General features: G+C 37.5%; 1 protein-coding gene across 1 annotated transcript in view; it reads left to right on the forward strand.

Moving 5' to 3' along the window:
- The window catches only part of Agbl1 (ATP/GTP binding protein like 1), a 780867-nt gene that overhangs the window by 514887 nt on the left and 246762 nt on the right, over window positions 1-19218 (forward strand). The window contains exon 21 of the mRNA XM_021192763.1: window positions 17472-17629. Coding sequence (XP_021048422.1) covers window positions 17472-17629 — 158 coding nt within the window. The remainder of the gene's footprint in view (window positions 1-17471; window positions 17630-19218) is intronic.

Raw genomic sequence — 19218 nt, forward strand, 5'->3', positions numbered from 1 at the left:
CATTATTGGCAATGAAAAAGTTAATATTATCTTAAGACCTTGCTCCAAGTCATGTATTAGTTACTTTCCTGATTCTGAAATAAATCATGAAGACCAAGACAACTCACAAGATAAAGTATTTAGTTGGACTTACACCTAACTTACATGGGTTACCATGATGGTGGACCAATGGCTCAGTAGCAAGAAGAGCTGAGAACTTACAACATGATTCACAAGTAGGAGGCAGAATTATGCACTGTCATTGACATTAGTCTTGGAACCTCAAAGCCCATACCCAGTAACATACCTTCTCCATCAATGTCAACCCGAATTTTTTTTTCCCAAACAGTTCCACCTACTGGGGGCCAAATACTCAACTCAAATACATGAACATAGAGGGCTATCCTCATTCAAATATCCACAGGTTGTGATGACAAAAGTTTGGGTGATAGGGCCTAGACATTCAGAAGCTCCTGGTGTAGGTTCATCTTCTAGTCCCAATTCAGGCTTTTCCTTCTTGATTGCAGTATCAATTGCCCTTTCCCCAGAAACCCCACAGCTATCTGCTGCTCTGTGTTGAACTTTGAGAGCCTTTGATTGGCAGTGCATCCGTTTCTTTTGCCAACAACAGGATCTATCCTGAATACTCGGCCTTATGTAAAAGATGATATCTGAATGAGGCTGGAGGCAGGCGGAAAGAAGACAGGGCTGATTGGAAAGGGCTTCATTAAAAAATAAAACATTCCTCCCTGTTTGAAATGAACAAAGTCGGCTAACAAGGATTCTGCTTGCTGGGGTTTCCAGCTGTTCCCTCCTGAGTGCTTGGGTATCAAAGCTGTGTGGGCAGACAGTAGGACTGTTTGCTTGGCTGCCAGAGCAATTACAGCCTGACAGTGCTCAGGTCTGTTACTGTTTTCATTACTATTATTACTTGTCTGCTCATGGATTCTGAAGCCTGTCTACATAGACACAAACCCCAGGGAATCACCAAGCCACAGGCACAGTGTTTGACGTCGCTGCTCTGTGACTCTTGGATTGATATGAATTTAATGTGTTTCCTTTATCTGGTAAGCCAAACCAAAGAAACGTAGACTTACATTCACAGGGAAGAATGTTTCCTGCAGAAAATGTCAGTTCTTCAGGCACGCATAGGATAAAAGAAAAACAGAACCTTCATTTTCATTTGAAAAGATCTACCACTGGCATTTTTGGACTAGGGTTCCCTTCTTGCATCTGGTTCCAGAGGCATATTTGATGCAAAACTGTGTGCAATATATATTCCATTAGTGCTTTGCTTAGAGTGAAAAATGAATTAAATAAATTAATTGAATAAATTTATGAAGACAAACACGCTAATAAATTTCTCCTTCAGATAATCAGAATGCTTTGCATTCTTCGAATGTGCCTTTTACCCATATTTTTGCAAATATTTATGTAAATGTGCTAGTCTCAGTTTCACTGTCTGAAAACAGCAACAACTTAGAAAGTTTTAAAAATAATCATCTTTAATGTTAACTCTATTAATATTCAAATGTGGTCAATAAATTTTTCTTATTGATATTTCAGCTCAAATACTTAAATTAATCATTACTTCTTAATTTACTTATTGACTTAAATCTTTTTGAAAAGATTACACAGCCATTTTATTGCTTTTAAGCTGTCAGTGATAATTTTTCTCTACATTTGGTCAAGCCTTATTGACTGAACTGAATACAAAGTGGTCCTATTGCTTTTGTTCAGATATCATTATTTGGATCTTAACAGGGAATCTGGCCATATAACAATCTACAGACCTCAATGCTTGTGAGATTTTCTTTTTACTTATTTCCTATGTCTTTCATTCCATCCCTCTTTAATGTATTTCCTCCAGCAAAAAACAAACAAAACCCCCCACAAAACCCAAAAACCAAATCAAAACAACAACAACAACAACAACAACAACAAAACAGAAGGAAAACAATATATGTATTAGTGAGGGAGAGTAAAGGTGATAAGCAATGCTCACAGTCTGAGTGCCTATAGGCATGGGACAGGCAGCATCATTACAAGGGACTGAGGAAGTATAAGAAAAGGTACCCAAGCTGCTGCTTCTATACAAGCTTAGTTGTACTACTTTTACAACTCTTTGAAAAGATAAGCATGTGTCTAACCAGAAGATGTCTGTAGGCACGTGCACACTGTTGTCTGCGACTTAAGATATCAGCTTGAGTCACAGAGGTTTGGTTTCCTGAAAAATGCTAGTGTTTCTCCATTTTAATGAAGCTCTACCTGTATGATTCTTGGGAAATGACAGATTCTTTTTTATCCTTTTTGGTGATCTTTTAACTGACCATCCAGGACTAAAATCACACTGTGAACCAAGTCCTACACTAGCTGTATGAAGTGAAAGCCATCTTTGGGAGTGTCATCCCTGCAAAATGGAAACATGTCTTCCATCAGCTTAAATCCTAAGACACAGTGAAATACACTGATGTGCGTTAGATGCATGAGATGCACATACACGTTCATAACTATCTGCCAGTCATGATAATTTGGACCAGTTAAGTTGTCAATCAATCATCACAACACTGTCTAATTCTTCATGTAACCAGAGATAATGAATAAAAGAAGCCTGCATGGACATTTACATGGTATTGAGAATAATCAAGTGTCCACAACATTTTTTTTATTACTGAAACCCAAATAAATCCTCTTGGGAGAGCTAACAAACAATGCCCAAGTACCCTGTGATCTATGCTTCTTGGAGAGGATGCTAAAGTTTTACCAGGATATAGAGTTTTACAAGAGTTCCTTCCTTCTTTGATTACTATACTTGGCTTGCTATGTTAACTGTTCAATTTTTCAGCAAATACATCTGAGTAGTCAAACGGATCTTTGTTTTGAAATAATTTTTCTGTACTTCAAATTTTTCATTTTATTACAATAAGCTTATATTTTCTATACTGAATATATACCTTAGGAATGTTATTCTATCTTGCCCTACTCAATAATTTAATTAGATATAATGATAAAACCTCTAATTTAATTTGAATATCAGAGATACTTTATTGCTTTGTTTTATCTATACCATATTGGCCAGAAAATAATTTGGAGAAAAGGAAATACACTTAGAAGAAGACACCCAAACCAAGCAGAAGCAGAAACATTCATTGATATACAGAAATGCATAAACACACATTTGTTATCCGTGAAAACCTGTTGTGAAATCCCAGGGACCATGGGCTCAGGAAATGCTGCTGCTGCTGCTGCTGAAGTGCTTGAGTTGAAAGCATGAAGACCTGAACTTGGGTCCTGGAATCCACAATAAAAAAGAAACAAACAAGAGAGCCTCATCAGTAGGGAGGGAGCAGGAATAAAGAGAGCTGCAGAGATCCATCGATTTGCCTAAGAATTTCAATAATTCGTTGTTTTTAATAGCTGTGTAGTACTCCACTGTATAAATGTACCACATTTTCTGTATACATTCCTCTGTTGAGAGACATCTGGGTTCTTTCCAGCTTCTGGCTATTATAAATAAGACTGCTATGAACATAGTGGAGCATGTGTACTTATTACATGTTGGAGCATCTTCTGGGTATATGCTCAGAAGTGGTATTGCTGTGTCCTCAGGTAGTACTATGCCCAGTTTTCTGAGGAATCACCAAAGTGATTTCCAGAATGGTTGTACCAGCTTTTAATCCCACCAGCAATGGAGAAAGCGTTCCTCTTTCTCCACACACTCCCCTCCCTGCATCTGCTATCCCCTTAGTGTTTGATCTTAGTCATTCTGACTGGTGTGAGGTGGAATCTCAGGGTTGTTTTGATTTGCATTTCCCTGATGACTAAGGATGTTGGAGTATATCATCCTGAGTGAGGTAACCCAATCACAAAAGAACACATATGATATGCACTCACTGATAGGTGGATATTAGCTCAGAAGCTAGGAACACCCAAGATATAATTCACAAAACACATGAAACACAAAAAGAAGGAAGACCAAACTGTGGATACTTCAATCCTTAAAAGGGGAACAAAATACCCAGAGAAGGAGTTACAGAGACAAAATGTGGAACAGAGACTGAAGGAATGGCCATCCAGCAACTCCCATATACATCCCATATAGACACCAAACCCAGACACTATTGTGGATACCAACAAGTGATTGCTGACAGGAGCCTGATATTGCTGTCTCCTGAGAGGCTCTGCTTGTTCCTGACAAATACAGAAGTGGATACTCACAGCCATCCATTGGACTGAGCACGGAGTCCCCAATGAAGGTGTTAGAGAAAGTACCCAAGCTGCTGAAGGAGTTTGCAGCTCCATAGGAGGAACAACAATATGAACTAGCTAGTACCCCCAGAGCACCCAGGGACTAAACCACCAACCAAAGAATACACATGGTGGGACTCATGGCTTCATCTGCATATGTAGCAGAGGATGGCCTAGTTGGTCATCAATGGGAGGAGAGACCCTTGGTCATATGAAGGCTCCAGTGTAGGGGAATGCCAGGGCCAGAAAGCGCGAGTGGGTGAGTTGGTGAGCAGGGAAAAGGGGGAGTGGGTAGGGGGTTTTGGAGGGGAAACCAGGAAAGGGGATAACATTTGAAATGTAAAGAAAATAATAATAATAATAATAATAATAATAATAATAATAATAATAAAAGAGAGAGAGAGAGAGAGAGAGAGAGAGAGAGAGAGAGAGAGAGAGAGCACATCAAAGCTTATAGGTCAGGTAGCCAACATTGCCTAATTGTTAAGATCTAGGATCAGTGAAAAGTCTTTGTCTCAAAAAAATCAAATGCAGAGTGGTAGAAAATGGCACACAATATTGACTTCTGATTTATGCATGTGCATGTGCACACACACAAATACACATACTTGCATATACATACAAATCCTTGAATTAATTCATACCAAGACAGAGAATATATTCTAAACCTTAGTGCAGGACATATGTTCTTTATATCTCACTGACACAGAAGCACTTTAGTAGTGGGAAATATTTCCCTATTTAAAAACTGACGGTATTGAATATGAAGGCATTATGAACGTGAATATAGTTGTTTGGATAGGGGAGTATGAGAGTTATGATTCTGAAATCCTAAGAGCTGAATACCAACAAATACTATGCTATGCAACATGGGGACCTTCTTGGGGACTATATACTCATGTGCAGTATTCTTCAAACTGTCTATTGACCCATTTCTTCTGAGGTATTGACCCATGTTATACCATTATTCTATAAGAAGCCAGTAGACAATATAAATTAATTCAACCATGATGCTTCCTTAATTTTTAAAGTAAGCATAACTTAAACCATGTGCTTAGTTACCATCTTAGCTTCCCATTTGGCTCAGGCTTCTTATCTCATCAAAGACACAAATTCATGAACATTTCATAGGCAAGCATTAATATGCAGATCATATTCTGAAGCTTATTAGACTTGATTTTAATGGCCTTCTTACCCATAAAACCTGCCAGCCAGTCAGCGCGACTGGCAAAGGAATCTATAGTGGATCCCTTTCTTCATAGACAACATACACATGGGCAAGTGATAGTTGCAGTTCCATGTTCACGTTATTCTCTGCATACAAGAGAGGTAAACATTCAGAGGGAGAACCTGCTCCTTTGCCATGGACAGTAAGGCTCTAGTTGATCACTGTCCTTTTCAGGCATGTTTCTCTAAATAATGGCTATAACATATGGAGTATATGGGGAATGCAACATCTCTGCCTTCCCTTTCTAGTCTGCTGGGGGAGAAAGAAAATTCCAACCGAGATCCAACAGACTCCATACAGGCTCATAGCTAGAGACAACTCTTTTGTCATCATGTAAAATAGAACTGGCCAAATTGTAGAAGATGAATGCCTGGGTTGTGTGTGACAATAATGAAGTAGGAAAGCTTGCTGCCTCTATGCCTAGCTGGGATATGCATGTTCTTGTGTCATACTGGGAAACATGTTGGTAGAAGTATTCAAAAAGAACAAGAGCTTTGGGAATGCATAGCCTGTAATAAAGGAAGACTTCCAGATCTTTCAAAAGTTTTTTGAGAAACAATTATATGAATCTTGACTTATTTATATATTGTGCTGTCTTAAAACAAGGATTTATGTCATCCTTGTGTTGGTCCTTATCTATATAACTTTGCATACAGAACTGCCAGTTTATATATCTGTGGATCAGAGAAATAAGCTTGCTTAAATTCTAGGCTATTTAAAGACACAGTATTTGCTTCACAATTTACCACAGGCTTGTGGTTCTTAAAGACATGAAAGGCACCCACAGATAGCTTTGCTGTCTGTTATGTGGTCATTCATGGTATAGGGACAATATCAGCAATAAAAGACCCAGTAAGTCCAACACAGAAATAAGGACATATTTGAAATCCAGCTCACACTTTGTGCCCTGCTGGTCCAGTGAATCTATGGTTGGTTTTATTATTTTTTTCTTTTAGTTACTAGGGAAACAGTTGTCAGTAATGGAAGAGGAAACTTGGGCTGAAAGGATGGGCACTGGGCGGGGGGCACTTTGTAAAGAAGAACCCATCAGATAGAGTCTGGCAGAGACACCAACACGTTTTCTGATTGATTTGGTCCCCAGCATGAAAGCATTAAAGTCCATTTGATGGAGTCGATATGAGAGGAGGCCATGGAGCCTGTCCACCAGCCTCTCTCTTTCTTCCTTGCTACCTATTAGAGATCTCAGCTCTGCATAGCTGGATTGGCTCAGTTCTAACTTCTCTGCTGGGCGCATGTCAAGGTGGCGGATGCACAAACTGAGTTCTAGTTCACAGCCTTCTCTGAAGTGTTTTTAAAACCATAATGGGTCTGGAGAGGTGGCTCAGCAGTTAGGAGCACTACTACACTTGCAGACAATCCAAATCAAGTGTCTGATATTCATATTGGGCAGTTCAAAACTACTTATAAATTCATCACTAGAAAAATCCAACATCTCTAGCCCCTGTGGGCTTCTGAGCTTACAGGTACATATACATACCCAGAAACTTAGATTTATGTGATTAAAATAATAAAAATAAATCTAGCAAACTTCTCAAAGGTCACCCTCACTCTCATCCTACACTTGCATTTCATAAAGGTTATGAGAATGTTACTAGGAAGAATTCCAAGGAAATAGATACCTCATGGCTATTGTTAGATCTAAATTGCAAGATTCTTACATCACATGGAAAATAGTAAAAACCTAGAATGGAATTCTAAATGTTATAGGGAAGACCACACAAAGAAAATGGAGGCTTACAAAACTGGATATGTCAGACAAACACCCACTGAAATGACCCAGAGATTCTATCTCCTACCAGTCAAAATGACAGTTGTTTGGAAAATAACAGATGTTAGTGAGGATGGAGGCAAAATGGAACTTCTATCCACTACTGGTGAAAATGTAATTTAGTCAAGCTACTCTGGAAGGAAGTAGGAAGATTTTTTTTTTCCCCCAAACTGGAAATAGTCATATCACATGACCCAGGTGTGCATTTATAGGTATTCAATGAAAAGAATCCAATTCAATATGTCACAGATAAACCTGGCAAACTTTGTGAGTGTATGTATGCATGTATGTGTGTGTGTGTGTGTGTGTGTGTGTGTGTGTGTGTGTGTGCGTGTGTGTGTGTAATTGGAATTTTTTTATACATAAAAAGCAAAATGATGTAGTTTTTTAGAAAACGGATTCACTAGGGGTTAATCAATATAGACAGTATCATCAAAACAAAATTGTGTTTCCTTTCATTTGTTTATCTTGGATTTTATGAATGTCTTTAAAAAGACATAAATGACATAAGTCTTAGTGAAACTGTCCTGAAGAGTGAAGGGCACTAATGAGAATGATTAAGAGTAGTAGAAAGGATGTATAGGAGAATCTATGGCTAAAAAACTTCATACACCTGCATAAAAAAATCTCTTTATAAGGCTCTGTGCTATGTAAAATGAATATACTTCAATAAAACCTTACACATTACCTAGTACACTTGATCCATCTATTTTTTGTACCTGTTAAATGTTTAAATTAAAACAATTGAATCTCCACATTTGCAAAATAATTTTAGATTTAATTTCATCCATAAATTTGAAATTTCCTATTATATAAAATACCAATTCACATATGTTACTGTTCTTTGAACTATGTGTATTGTTGAAAAACTTTGAATGTCATTGAATGTGGCTTATTAGAAAACAATAGAGAAAATTCTTAGAGAAAAATATTTGAGATAATACAACTCACTGTGTGCAGCTATTCAGTGCTGGACTGGATATCTCAGCATAGAGGTCACTTTAAGATTTTGGGAAATCCTGTCTTCTGGATATGACATGACTGCTATACACATAATCTCATAACATCTGTGTATACATTAAATATACATAATTAATTTGAACAAGATCTGCTCAAGATCTGCTCAAGGTCAAGCTAGTTAAAACTCCAACATCGGTGAGAGAAGCACCCAAGGCTCCATCTTAGCTGAGGAGCTGATGGCAACTGGTGGTTCCTGAGGAAGGAAGTCACTGCTCTTTGGAGACATGATCTATGGTAGGCTGATCATACGCCAATGTTAGGAATAGCTAGGGGGAAATGAATGGAAGAGTTAGTGGTTAGTGCAACTCTTTCATATGCATAGGAAATATATGAATATATGTATAAATTTAATATATGTAATATATACTATATACATTATATACATAATGTAAATGTATAGAAATTTAAAATAATGTTTTAATGAGCTAAAAATCTAGAAGTAAACATAAGATGAACATTAGAGAAACTCTTAAATGCACACTGGCATATTATTAGCTATGTGACCATGAGTATATTCATTTCATGGAATGTACTTTAAACAGGTGATACCACAGGCATGTGGTATCACCATGATATAGTGTTGTGACTGAGGAAGTCAATTTTTTTCCTTCAAATTATTTGTGGAGTTAGAATTCTGAAGACTTTGGAGGATATGTACCTAGCTGGTCCTTTGTGGACACAGGAATGTGTATTTCCATTGGTGATGGGATCACATGGTTCCTGGATTTCAGCTCTTTACAAGATATGTGTTGTGATAAAACGTTAGTCTTTAGTTTTTAAAGCCTTCAAATTTCAATCTCAACTTTATAATCACAGTGGGATCATTTTCATACTAGGGTTAAGATTTTCACTCAAATGTCATAACCAATTAATTTCTTGTGCTTTTGTGTTAGCACACAGCTTCCCCAGACCATGATGATCCTTTGCACTGTACAAGCCACTTCTTGCTGTGTGTGTTTATCCCTTGCTCTTCCTGCCATGTTTTGCATCAATCCCATCAAATTTAATGACAAGCATCCCCCCTGGATATCATGATTTTGGCTCAAAACCATTGCAGTAAGGCAATAATTGCAATAACTGAGTCACAAAAACTTTTCAAGTGAGTGTACTTACTTTAATTAAAATGTTTTATTGCTAAAAATTCTCATCATTATCTGACCTGTAGGTTAAATGATACCAGTAATTTTGTTAATATACAGCTGTTGGCACCATTTAATTTGTATGCAAACAAACAATCATGTTGTTTGGAGATGCAAACAACAAATAAAACATGTTTATTTTAAAGCATATAACAGGATTTTCCTATCTGAATGAAAACTCATTATTTTTTAGACTGTTTCTCAAAGGAACTGTGGGAGGAGGATTTTGCCACATGTTCTTTTGAAGTAAAATTATTTTATCAACTCTGAAAACCATCTATTGGCATTTTGATTTCCTGTGCTTTTGTAGAGCAAGATGAGGAGAACTGATGATATGTAATTCTGCCTGGCTTTCTCAGAGTTCGCTGTATTTGTTCATTTGTTTAAATATTCCTTGTTAGCTCTTGGTAAAGTGCAAGAATGTATCACATAACTCTTGGATGGTTATTACTAAGTCCATTTTCAGATATTTCTTAGCTAGATTGCTATTGTGACTAGACTTTTTATTACACTTAATAATTTATTTTGCTGTTTCGGGAAAGAAAATTGATTTTCATGTATTTAATTTGTAACCTTGTCTCCTTACTTGGTTCTTTATGTGTATCTAATGCATTCTGTGTTCTTGTTGATTCTTTTGGCTTATATTAGTATATGATCAGTCTTCAAACAATGATAATGGGATTCCTTCCTTTGTAATATATAAAGCTCATATTTCTTATTGGATTTTCTGGAACTTTCCAAGTAATATTATTTAATAGTGATGAGAAAAGGCTATAAATTAGGTCATAGCTTTAATAAAGACAATGTTAGAGTTGTCGGTTTTATATAGCACTTGCTATTATTGTTGATAACAATGAAGGCTTTTGTTACTTCCTAACAATGCATAGGCTAAGTTCCATACCCACACATACATCCCCATGCAACTCCTCTCCAGAGACAGAGACAGAGAGACACAGAGAGAATATTGTCTCAGAGGCTCCATGAGCTTTAAGCCACTTCATTTTCACTGTGCCTACAAGGAAATTGAGGCACTGAAATGTCAGATGGCTTCCCTCAATCGCACAAATAGACATGGTAATACTGTGGGTGAAGCTCTCCAGGTCTAAGCCATGCTGTCTTGCACAGTGCCTTCCTAAGGTTCACATATTGCGACTTCCATCAGGGATGCATGTACCTGTCCTGAGTTTCTTCTTTCTTCTTTGCCTTTTAATCTTTTGTTGTATTAAAATCTCTTTTAGTGGCATTCCCCACGATACCACTATACTACTCCTAAAAACAAACAGTGTTCTAGGTCACATTACATATCTTCTATATATTCTAATTCTAAGTATAGGATTTCATTAATTAATGCAGTATACTCTTTCTTCTTTCTGAGAATATAAACAATACATTTCTCAGATGCTTTTCCAATATTGATAGTCAATCTATTTTGATAGAAAACATTCATTTTGTGTCTGGAAATTAATTTTTAAATTTAGTCACATTATTTCTTGTTAACATGCTGTTTTTCCTATGTATATATTTCTAGGGGTGTTCAGTGGTAGCCATCTTTTATAAAATGAGACTTTTCTAAAACTCTTCAAAGGCCAACAACAATTTCTGTTTTGAAATTTGTGGCAAAAGTTGAAGACCATTCATAGTTTGAAGACTGACTGGAGAATAGTTATTATTACATGAAGTGAGAAACACACACTGAACACATTCATCAATTAAAAGTAAAATTTTAATTTGTGAAGGAATATGATAAGGATATTTAATGGGCATGGTGTTGAGAACCCAAGCTTTCATTTGTACTCACACAACAGAACTCTTTTTCTCCACTATGTTCACAGCAGCCTTATTTATAATAGCCAGAATCTGGAAAGAACCCAGATATCCCTCAATAGAGGAATGGATACAGAAACTGTGGTACATTTACACAATGTAGTACTACTCAGCTATTAAAAACAATGAATTTATGAAATACTTGGGGAAATGTATGTATATGGAGGATATCATCCTTAGTGAGGTAACCCAATCACAAAAAAAGTCACTAGATGTGCACTCACTGATAAGTGGATATTAGCCCAGAAACTTAGAATACCCAAGATACATTATGCAAAACACAAGAAAACCAAGAAGGATGACCACTAGGTGGATACTTCATTCCTCCTTAGAATAAGGAACAAAATACCCATGAAAGGATATAGGTACAGAGACAAAATTTAGAGCTAATATGAAAGGATGGACTATTCAGAGACTACCCCATCTGGGAATCCATCCCATCATCAGCCACCAAACCCAGATACTAATGCACATGCCAGCAAGATTCTGCTGAAGGGACCCTGATATAGCAGCCTCTTGTGAGGCAGTGCCTGGCAAACACAGAAGTGGATGCTCACAGTCAGCTATTGGATGGAACACAGGGCCCCCCAATGGAGGAACTAGTGAAAGTGCCCAAGGAGCTGAAGGGGGCTGCAACCCTGTAGGTGCAACAACAATATGAACTAACCAGTACCCCCTGAGCTCGTGTCTCTAGCTGCATATGTAGCAGAAGATGGCCTATTTGGCCATCATTGGGAAGAGAGGCCCTTTGGTCTTGTAAACTTTATATGACCCAGCACAGGGGAAGGCCAGGGCCAAGTAGTGGGAGTGGGTGGGTAGGCTAGCAGGGGGAGGGGAGGGTATAGGGAACTTTCGAGATAGCATTTGAAATGTAAATAAAGAAAATAATACATAAAAAATAAATAAATAAATAAATAAATAAATAAATAAATAAATAAAGATGGTTTAATTCAAAATTCACAGTACAGTACATAAAGTACTTTACTAAAAAAATGTGATCTATATCGCACCAAAGTGTGCATGCTACAGTCCTACTAAGTAGGGAGAAGAGAGTAATTTCTGGGAAGTAGAGAGTTAAAGGGATCTGGGAGGGAGAGAGGAGGCATAGGGGAAAATTGGGGCCAGTTCATATATAGGAGGAGTTGGGGGAGAAGTACAGAGAGTCAGGAATTTAAAAGTATGTGTATAGCAGTGAAGGAGGGAGAACTGAGGTGGGGGTAACCACTAGAAAATCCTAGATGCCAGGGACCCAAGAGGTTCCCAGGACTCAATATCCAACAAAGGGGAGATAGAACCTTCAGAGAGCATATCCAGTAAATACGCACAGCCCCCAGTTGAGGAATGGGGCCACCCACCCACCTCAATAAGTATTAATCCAGAATTCCTCCTTTCAAAAAAAAAAATATGCAGGGACAAAAAGTGGAACAGAAACTGCCCTACCAAGGGATCCATCCCACCTGCTGACACCAAACCCAGACACTATTGCTAATGCCAATAAGTGCTTACTGATAGTAGCCTGGTATAGCTGTCCCCTGAGAGGCTCTGCCAAAGCTGGACCAAAACAGATACGGATGTACACAGTCAAATATTGTACTCCAGTGGGGAAGATAGGGAAGAACTGTAGGAGCTGAAGGGGTTTGCAACCTCGTGAGAACAACAATATCAACCAACCAGATCCCCAAAGCTAGCATTAACAGATTTTCCAAAAGTCTGAAGAAATATACCTTCCATTTATTGACAGACTTTAGTATTGTTAATAATCTTTCTTTGAAGTAAAGTTCTCTTGGAATTTTAGGAGGCAAACATTTTCAAGATATCATTGTAAAGCTCCCTTTCTTCTAAATATTTACATTTTATTGATAGATTATAGCAATAAAGCCTGTTTGTGTTGCAGCCCAGGAACCTGTGTAACCACCTCTGATCACTGGTAACTCTTCAGGATAAATTGTATCATTGTATAATTTGTCTCCACCTTTATTTTATCATTAAATCATGAGCATTTTCCATATTGCTAAATGGTTGTTATAATTATCAATTTAACTGCTCCATTCTACCTTATCAGATTTCTTCCATTAAAGTTCCCTTAGTCATGCCTTCTTTATTAGACATTTAGGTTTTATTTCCCTCAAATTTTGATTATTATATATAACATTGGTGTAATTTACATTTTATGCATATAGCTTCACTTTTATTTTCAATCAGTTCATTAGAAATAGTTCCCTGAAGTGACATTATCATGTCAAATGTTATTGAGTAATTTCCCTAAAGGTATGAATCAATTTACATTCCAACAGACATTTTGGTATCTAGGAGCTTTGGGTATAAAGGGAGGTCAGAAATATTACAAACTTAAATATCTATATCTATATATCTATATCTATATTTATATCTATATCTATCTATCTATCTATCTATCTATCTATCTATCTATCTATCTATCTATCTATATCTCCACCCACTAGTTTACTGGTATTAAATGGTAGATCTAGTTAAAATAGCAAAATTGACATTTTTCTCCTATGTGTTTATCTTAATAATTATTTTACTGTTTTATTTTAGCCTTTATGTTACTTAAATTTATGCAGGTTTTTTTTAAACTACATTTTTGGACTTACTCATTTATAACAGGTATTGTTTGGGGGCAAGAATTATCAATAGACAACATTTAATGGTTGCTGCAATAAGTTTTACTTACTGCTATCATGAACAGCTACTTGTATATTTTAGCAATATTGTACCAAAATATCAAAGTAGAGTACATGGTTGTCTTACCCAACTTGATGCTCTTGTCTCTTATTCTCGTCTTTTATGAGGTTGAAGAGGGTGAAAGGTTCTATTAAAGACAGTTAAAAAACAAACAAACAAACATGGGGTGGCTTTAGGACACTGTTCTGGTGAGTGTAACGTAAGCAAATTCATTCTGGTGACATCTTCCCCTATTTTTTTCCTCATTTGGATGCTGGATGGCGCTATAGCAGTCATTTTCTAATGTAAGAGAAGCAGAAGAAAGATGATTGATTTCTTATTTTAGATGTTGAAATAATACCAAAAGTCTTCTTACACTCACTACATTTATAAACTATACAAAGCAAAATCTTATGTACTGAAGGCCCAAGTAGGTTGACTTTTTCTATTGGGCAGCTCATCAACTGTTAGGGAGGGAAGTTGGTTTCTGTTTTATTGTCTTTCACTTTTAAACTATTCAACTATAGCTTTATTTATATAGTCATTACTATGAGACCACCCTTGGTTAGGTGAGGTTTTATACATCATACCCATGAGTGTGACAATGGGAGAACTGAATTTGAAGGCACTCATGAATTTCCCACCTGGAGAAGTCAAAGTCCACGTGATGAGTTCAGTGCGTGCTTGTGTGCCTAGCGAACACTCAGAAAAGGCCTCTTCATCTCCACTCAGGGAGAGGCATTGTTTGTCCATTTACTAGTCAGGGACAGTGTAGCATTGATGAATGTGAATCCAGTGCCTGAGAACTAATGTTAAGAGAGAGAGATTGCTCCATCCTTCCCCTTGAAAATGTATTTCCACACCAGGTCGTGGATGTGAAAAAGAGATCATTCATATAAACAAATATTGTTAATACTGTATGAGAGTGAAAATGAAAATAAAATAAGAAAGAAAAAAATCAATGAGACAGAACAGAAAGAAGCTGCAGACTCTCCCAAGTCTCCCAGTCAATAAAATGATATGAGTTCTTTGAGGAGTTTTCTGAACTAGTGCTTTTATGACACCAAGTGCTACCCAGAATAAGTGGCTCTACACCCGAGATAGGAGCTATTTTCATATTATAAATGCTATCACTTCATATAGAAGCAGACCGGTGTGAAGGAGTGACCCCCCCCCCAGCCCATCAATACTGAGCATGGTAGTAGATATGCTTCCTACAGTGCTTGTTCAGTTATATGCCTAGCCAGAGGCTGGGATTTCCATGTGTAAGGGCCGCACAGAGGACCAGAAGGCTGGAGTTTTGCTTTTTCCATTTAGCAGACCTTCCTAAGTCACAGATATGAGGAAGGTCACTGGTTGGATGTGACCTTTACTTCCTTTTCTCTGATCCAGAGAAGATATTCTCCAAAGAAGAAAAGCGTCTACATAAGGTCAGGCAAAAAAATCAGATATTAGAACTTCTGTGCATGGGAAGGGGCTCTGGGTTTTTTTTCTTTCTTTAAAAAAGTGGTCTTCTTTCCCCCTGTGGACTTGAGGAGGAAATAAAAGCAATTTGTTCAACATCTGTCTTCTCCTTGTATAGCGGCTGTTTACAGAGGAACTTGCTTCCTTCAGCTCTGATGTAATGTCTCCTTTCTTTAGGAAACAGGTGTCAAAACAAGCAGAAAATCCAATTTTCAAGCAGCTCAAATCAGCCTGAGACTTTCTAGACACTGGGGTGCTTCTACCTGGGGAGCCTCCCAGGAGGCTTGGTGCTTCCCAAGATCAAGTTTTGCTTTTTGTTTTTTGTTTCTCTTGGCATGTTTGAAAGCAGTGCTAACGAATCAGTTCTGCCCTAGCTTGGTCTTCTAGAATAACAGCACTGGTATTTGGATTGAAAACCCGCACATTTTAATTTTAATTGACACAATAATTGTACCTATTTTGGGGAACTGTGCTGGATGAATATAATGTCTAATGATTAAGCAGTCTGTACACGGGTCTAACGATTAAGCAGAGTAATTATCATATCCATCACATCAAACATGTATCACTTTTCTTGTGCTGGTGAGTTTCAAAAATTTTCCTTTAGTTGTATTGAAATATATAATAAATTATTATTTTATAATTATTTGTTGTGATTGTAATGTACTACATTACAATACATTGAATGAAACCACTTACATTGTATAATTATTTTATCCTAGTAAAACATGATATGGTCAAAATATAATTTTATTAAAAATCTCAATTACTGATTATTTTTATTTATGTTTTATATGTGGGTAGTAGGGCTGCTCTGAACTCCATCTCATTAAACCTATTTTCAACAAAAGAGGAAGAGAATCTGGGTTAACCTCTCTTTATATTGCAGGATTTTGGAACATTTCCTCATCAAGTGTAAAAGTGATGGAATTTATAATGGTTTAGGTGTCTAGAGGAGAGACAATCCCATTTTACAGATGAGAAATTCAAGAGTCATAAAGTTTCAGCGCCCCACTTTACACTATCAGAAAATAGAGGAACTGTGATTTAAGTCCAATTCTGAAAAGCTCACACGTTACCTTGTTGTGTCACTATCTGTATTTGCATTTCGGATTTCACGGGCAATGGGGAAGGCAAAGTCCATTGCTGGTCTCAGTTACTTATTAGCAGTGAGAACTTGAATAAGTTCCTTGGTTTTAAATGTCTGAATCTTCTTCTCTGTGGATTAGAGAAAATAATTACCTCCTAGGACTTTGGTAGTGTGTGGGAGTCTATGAGATGCTCTGGACACTTACTAGCATTGAGTAGGTGCCTGAAAAGGTCATGTCAATTGCTGTAAACTGCTTCTCTCTTTACCTCCTTCTCTTACTCTATCTCAAGTTTCACTATGTAGTCCAGGCTAGTATGCAATATATAATCCTCCTGCCTCATCTTCCCAAGTGATAGCTTGCAAATGTTTTCTATTACACCTGGTCAGTACGCTCATCTCCACTTCATGAACTATAACATAGAGTACTAGGCTTAGCTTTGCTTTTTGTGTATTACCTTTGGACAGAGATAGTTTGAAGGAAGTATTTAGTTTATATTGCAATTTTGATATTTATATCTGACAGACCCCCCTCTTCTTTGCCATAGTTTAAATTAATGACAAATTGTATATCTCCTAACAAGAGGATGATTGTGATGATGATGGTAGTGATGGAGATGATAATGATGATGATGATGATGATGACAATGATGATGATGACAATGATGACAATGATATATTTGTTTCCACAATAAACTCCTTTTCAAAATACAGGTAGAAGATTCTTGTAGATTTCTTTGCAAAGGGATGTGGTAGTGTGACTGGTCCTGTGCCTCTCATGCTCTTTATCTTCCCCTTGAGCTTGCTATCCTGTCAGGAAATGCAGAAATGCAGAATGTTCATGCAGCACAAGTTGAGAAAAGGCAACTTTGGAAAGTGACTGACAAGCACTATAAATCTTCAATATCTGTGATAGATAGACATCTAGAGTCTTTCCTCCTAACCTGAAAATATCACTACTTGATTCCCACTCAGTAGTCACTGTTGATTGCTTTGTTTAACTGGCAGGGTCTACAGTTTGGTACTGGAGAACTGGAAGAAATGGGAGCCATGTACTGCTTGGGACTGCTCATCTTGGAACTCAAATCTGCAAGCTGTAGCCATAAGCTCTTGGCTCGAGCTTCAACTCTGCTGAACGCGGATGTTCTGGAACACTACCTCCAGCGGTAAGATGCTTACCAGGGAATCAAGGATGCCTCTGGCATAGTTAGTACAAGTGTCCTGGTGAAGTGGGTTGATAGGTACTTGATAGACAGAAAAGAAGAATGAGCTACCAAATGAAGGTAGGTTCAACTGTCCTGTGAGGAAAGCCAGATTTTGAACTCCACAGGTACAGAAAATATGAGGAGGTTACTCCTTGTAAACACATATAAATAAAAAGTTTTTACATATTTATAAATATATAATTAATACTTATTGCTAAAGTTAAGGAAGCTGAAGCTTAGTGCCATCATAGTCTTTCACAAGTACAGGCTCCTTTCCTTGTGCTATATTCTTATGCATATAACAGTTTTGAGCTATTGCTCAATATAAAAATAGTGACATGTCACACTATAGATATCTTGATGCTTGGTGCAAGTGTCTGTTTTTCAAACAGTGTCATTCTGGGCTAGATGATTTATTATTGGTCAGGAGAAATTACTTTACATGGCAGAGAATGGCTGGATATCTGAGACCTGGGCATCAGTAATGAGTCAAGGGGTAGGTAGCTATTATACAAATGAGCTTTTGATGCACTTTCCTGTAGACAAATACTTTATTCCTTGAGCAGAATAAATTTGGGGACAAAACGTGGAAAAATGATGCCATGTAAAAGGCTAGAGGACCAGAAGTCATTTCAGTCCCAAAGAGGCTAAATCATAGACTGCACTTTGAGCAATGGGACCTATGAATGATTCATCGTCTACTGATAAATGAGGAAGCGTATAACCATACACTTTACCTCCAACAGCAAAGGCAAAGGTATTAATATGTAGAAGATTTTTATTTCCAGCTAATTTTCATTAGTTTTCTGCATGTCACAGTTAAAATGCACTTCATGTGGCAGCTCACCAAATGGCCAGTCAAGCCTAAAAAGATCTAGTAGTATACATGAAAACAACTTTGGAAAACCTCCATTTCTCTGGGACTTAATTACCTAAATACAGTAATTAACTTGCTCAGCATAGAGTAATATAGAACCCAGACAACATAGACTTAAGTTAATCCAGTGCCAGCCCCCTGCCCAGGAGACACTGCCACCCTTTCACCCTTTGTTTGGGCATCACTCCTTCCATCTGAACCTTCTTCCTTCCATGCCTTTCAGCAAACCACACGATTTGCATGTTTGACTTTATCTCAGTTTTCAGACTCCCCCTCTGATAGCAAGTGTATTCACCCACCTCAACTTATATTTCCAGTTGTCTTCTCATTTTTTTCCTTCGCTGAGCAATCTTGGGTGGGGAAACAAATGAATCTCCTTTACCTTTCTCCCCACTCCATCCTCAGCTGCTCATTGAGGGAAGATTGAGCAGAACTGGCATTGCTTGCTTTCCCTGAATTGATTGTGCCCGTCTGTTTGATCCAATGCAGTAAGGATTAGTTGCCTGTAAACGAGAACAAGAAGAAATCTATCAAAGAAATGCCTTTTCTAATTCAAGTCTAAAGAATTCAGTGTCAGGCTTCAAATACAATGGGTGCTATGTGGCATCTCATATGAAGATAGCTCTCTCTCTCTCTCTCTCTCTCTCTCTCTCTCTCTCTCTCTCTCTCTCTC

The sequence above is a fragment of the Mus pahari genome, chromosome 1 (assembly GCF_900095145.1).
Source record: "Mus pahari chromosome 1, PAHARI_EIJ_v1.1, whole genome shotgun sequence".
NCBI classification, from domain to species: domain Eukaryota; kingdom Metazoa; phylum Chordata; class Mammalia; order Rodentia; family Muridae; genus Mus; species Mus pahari.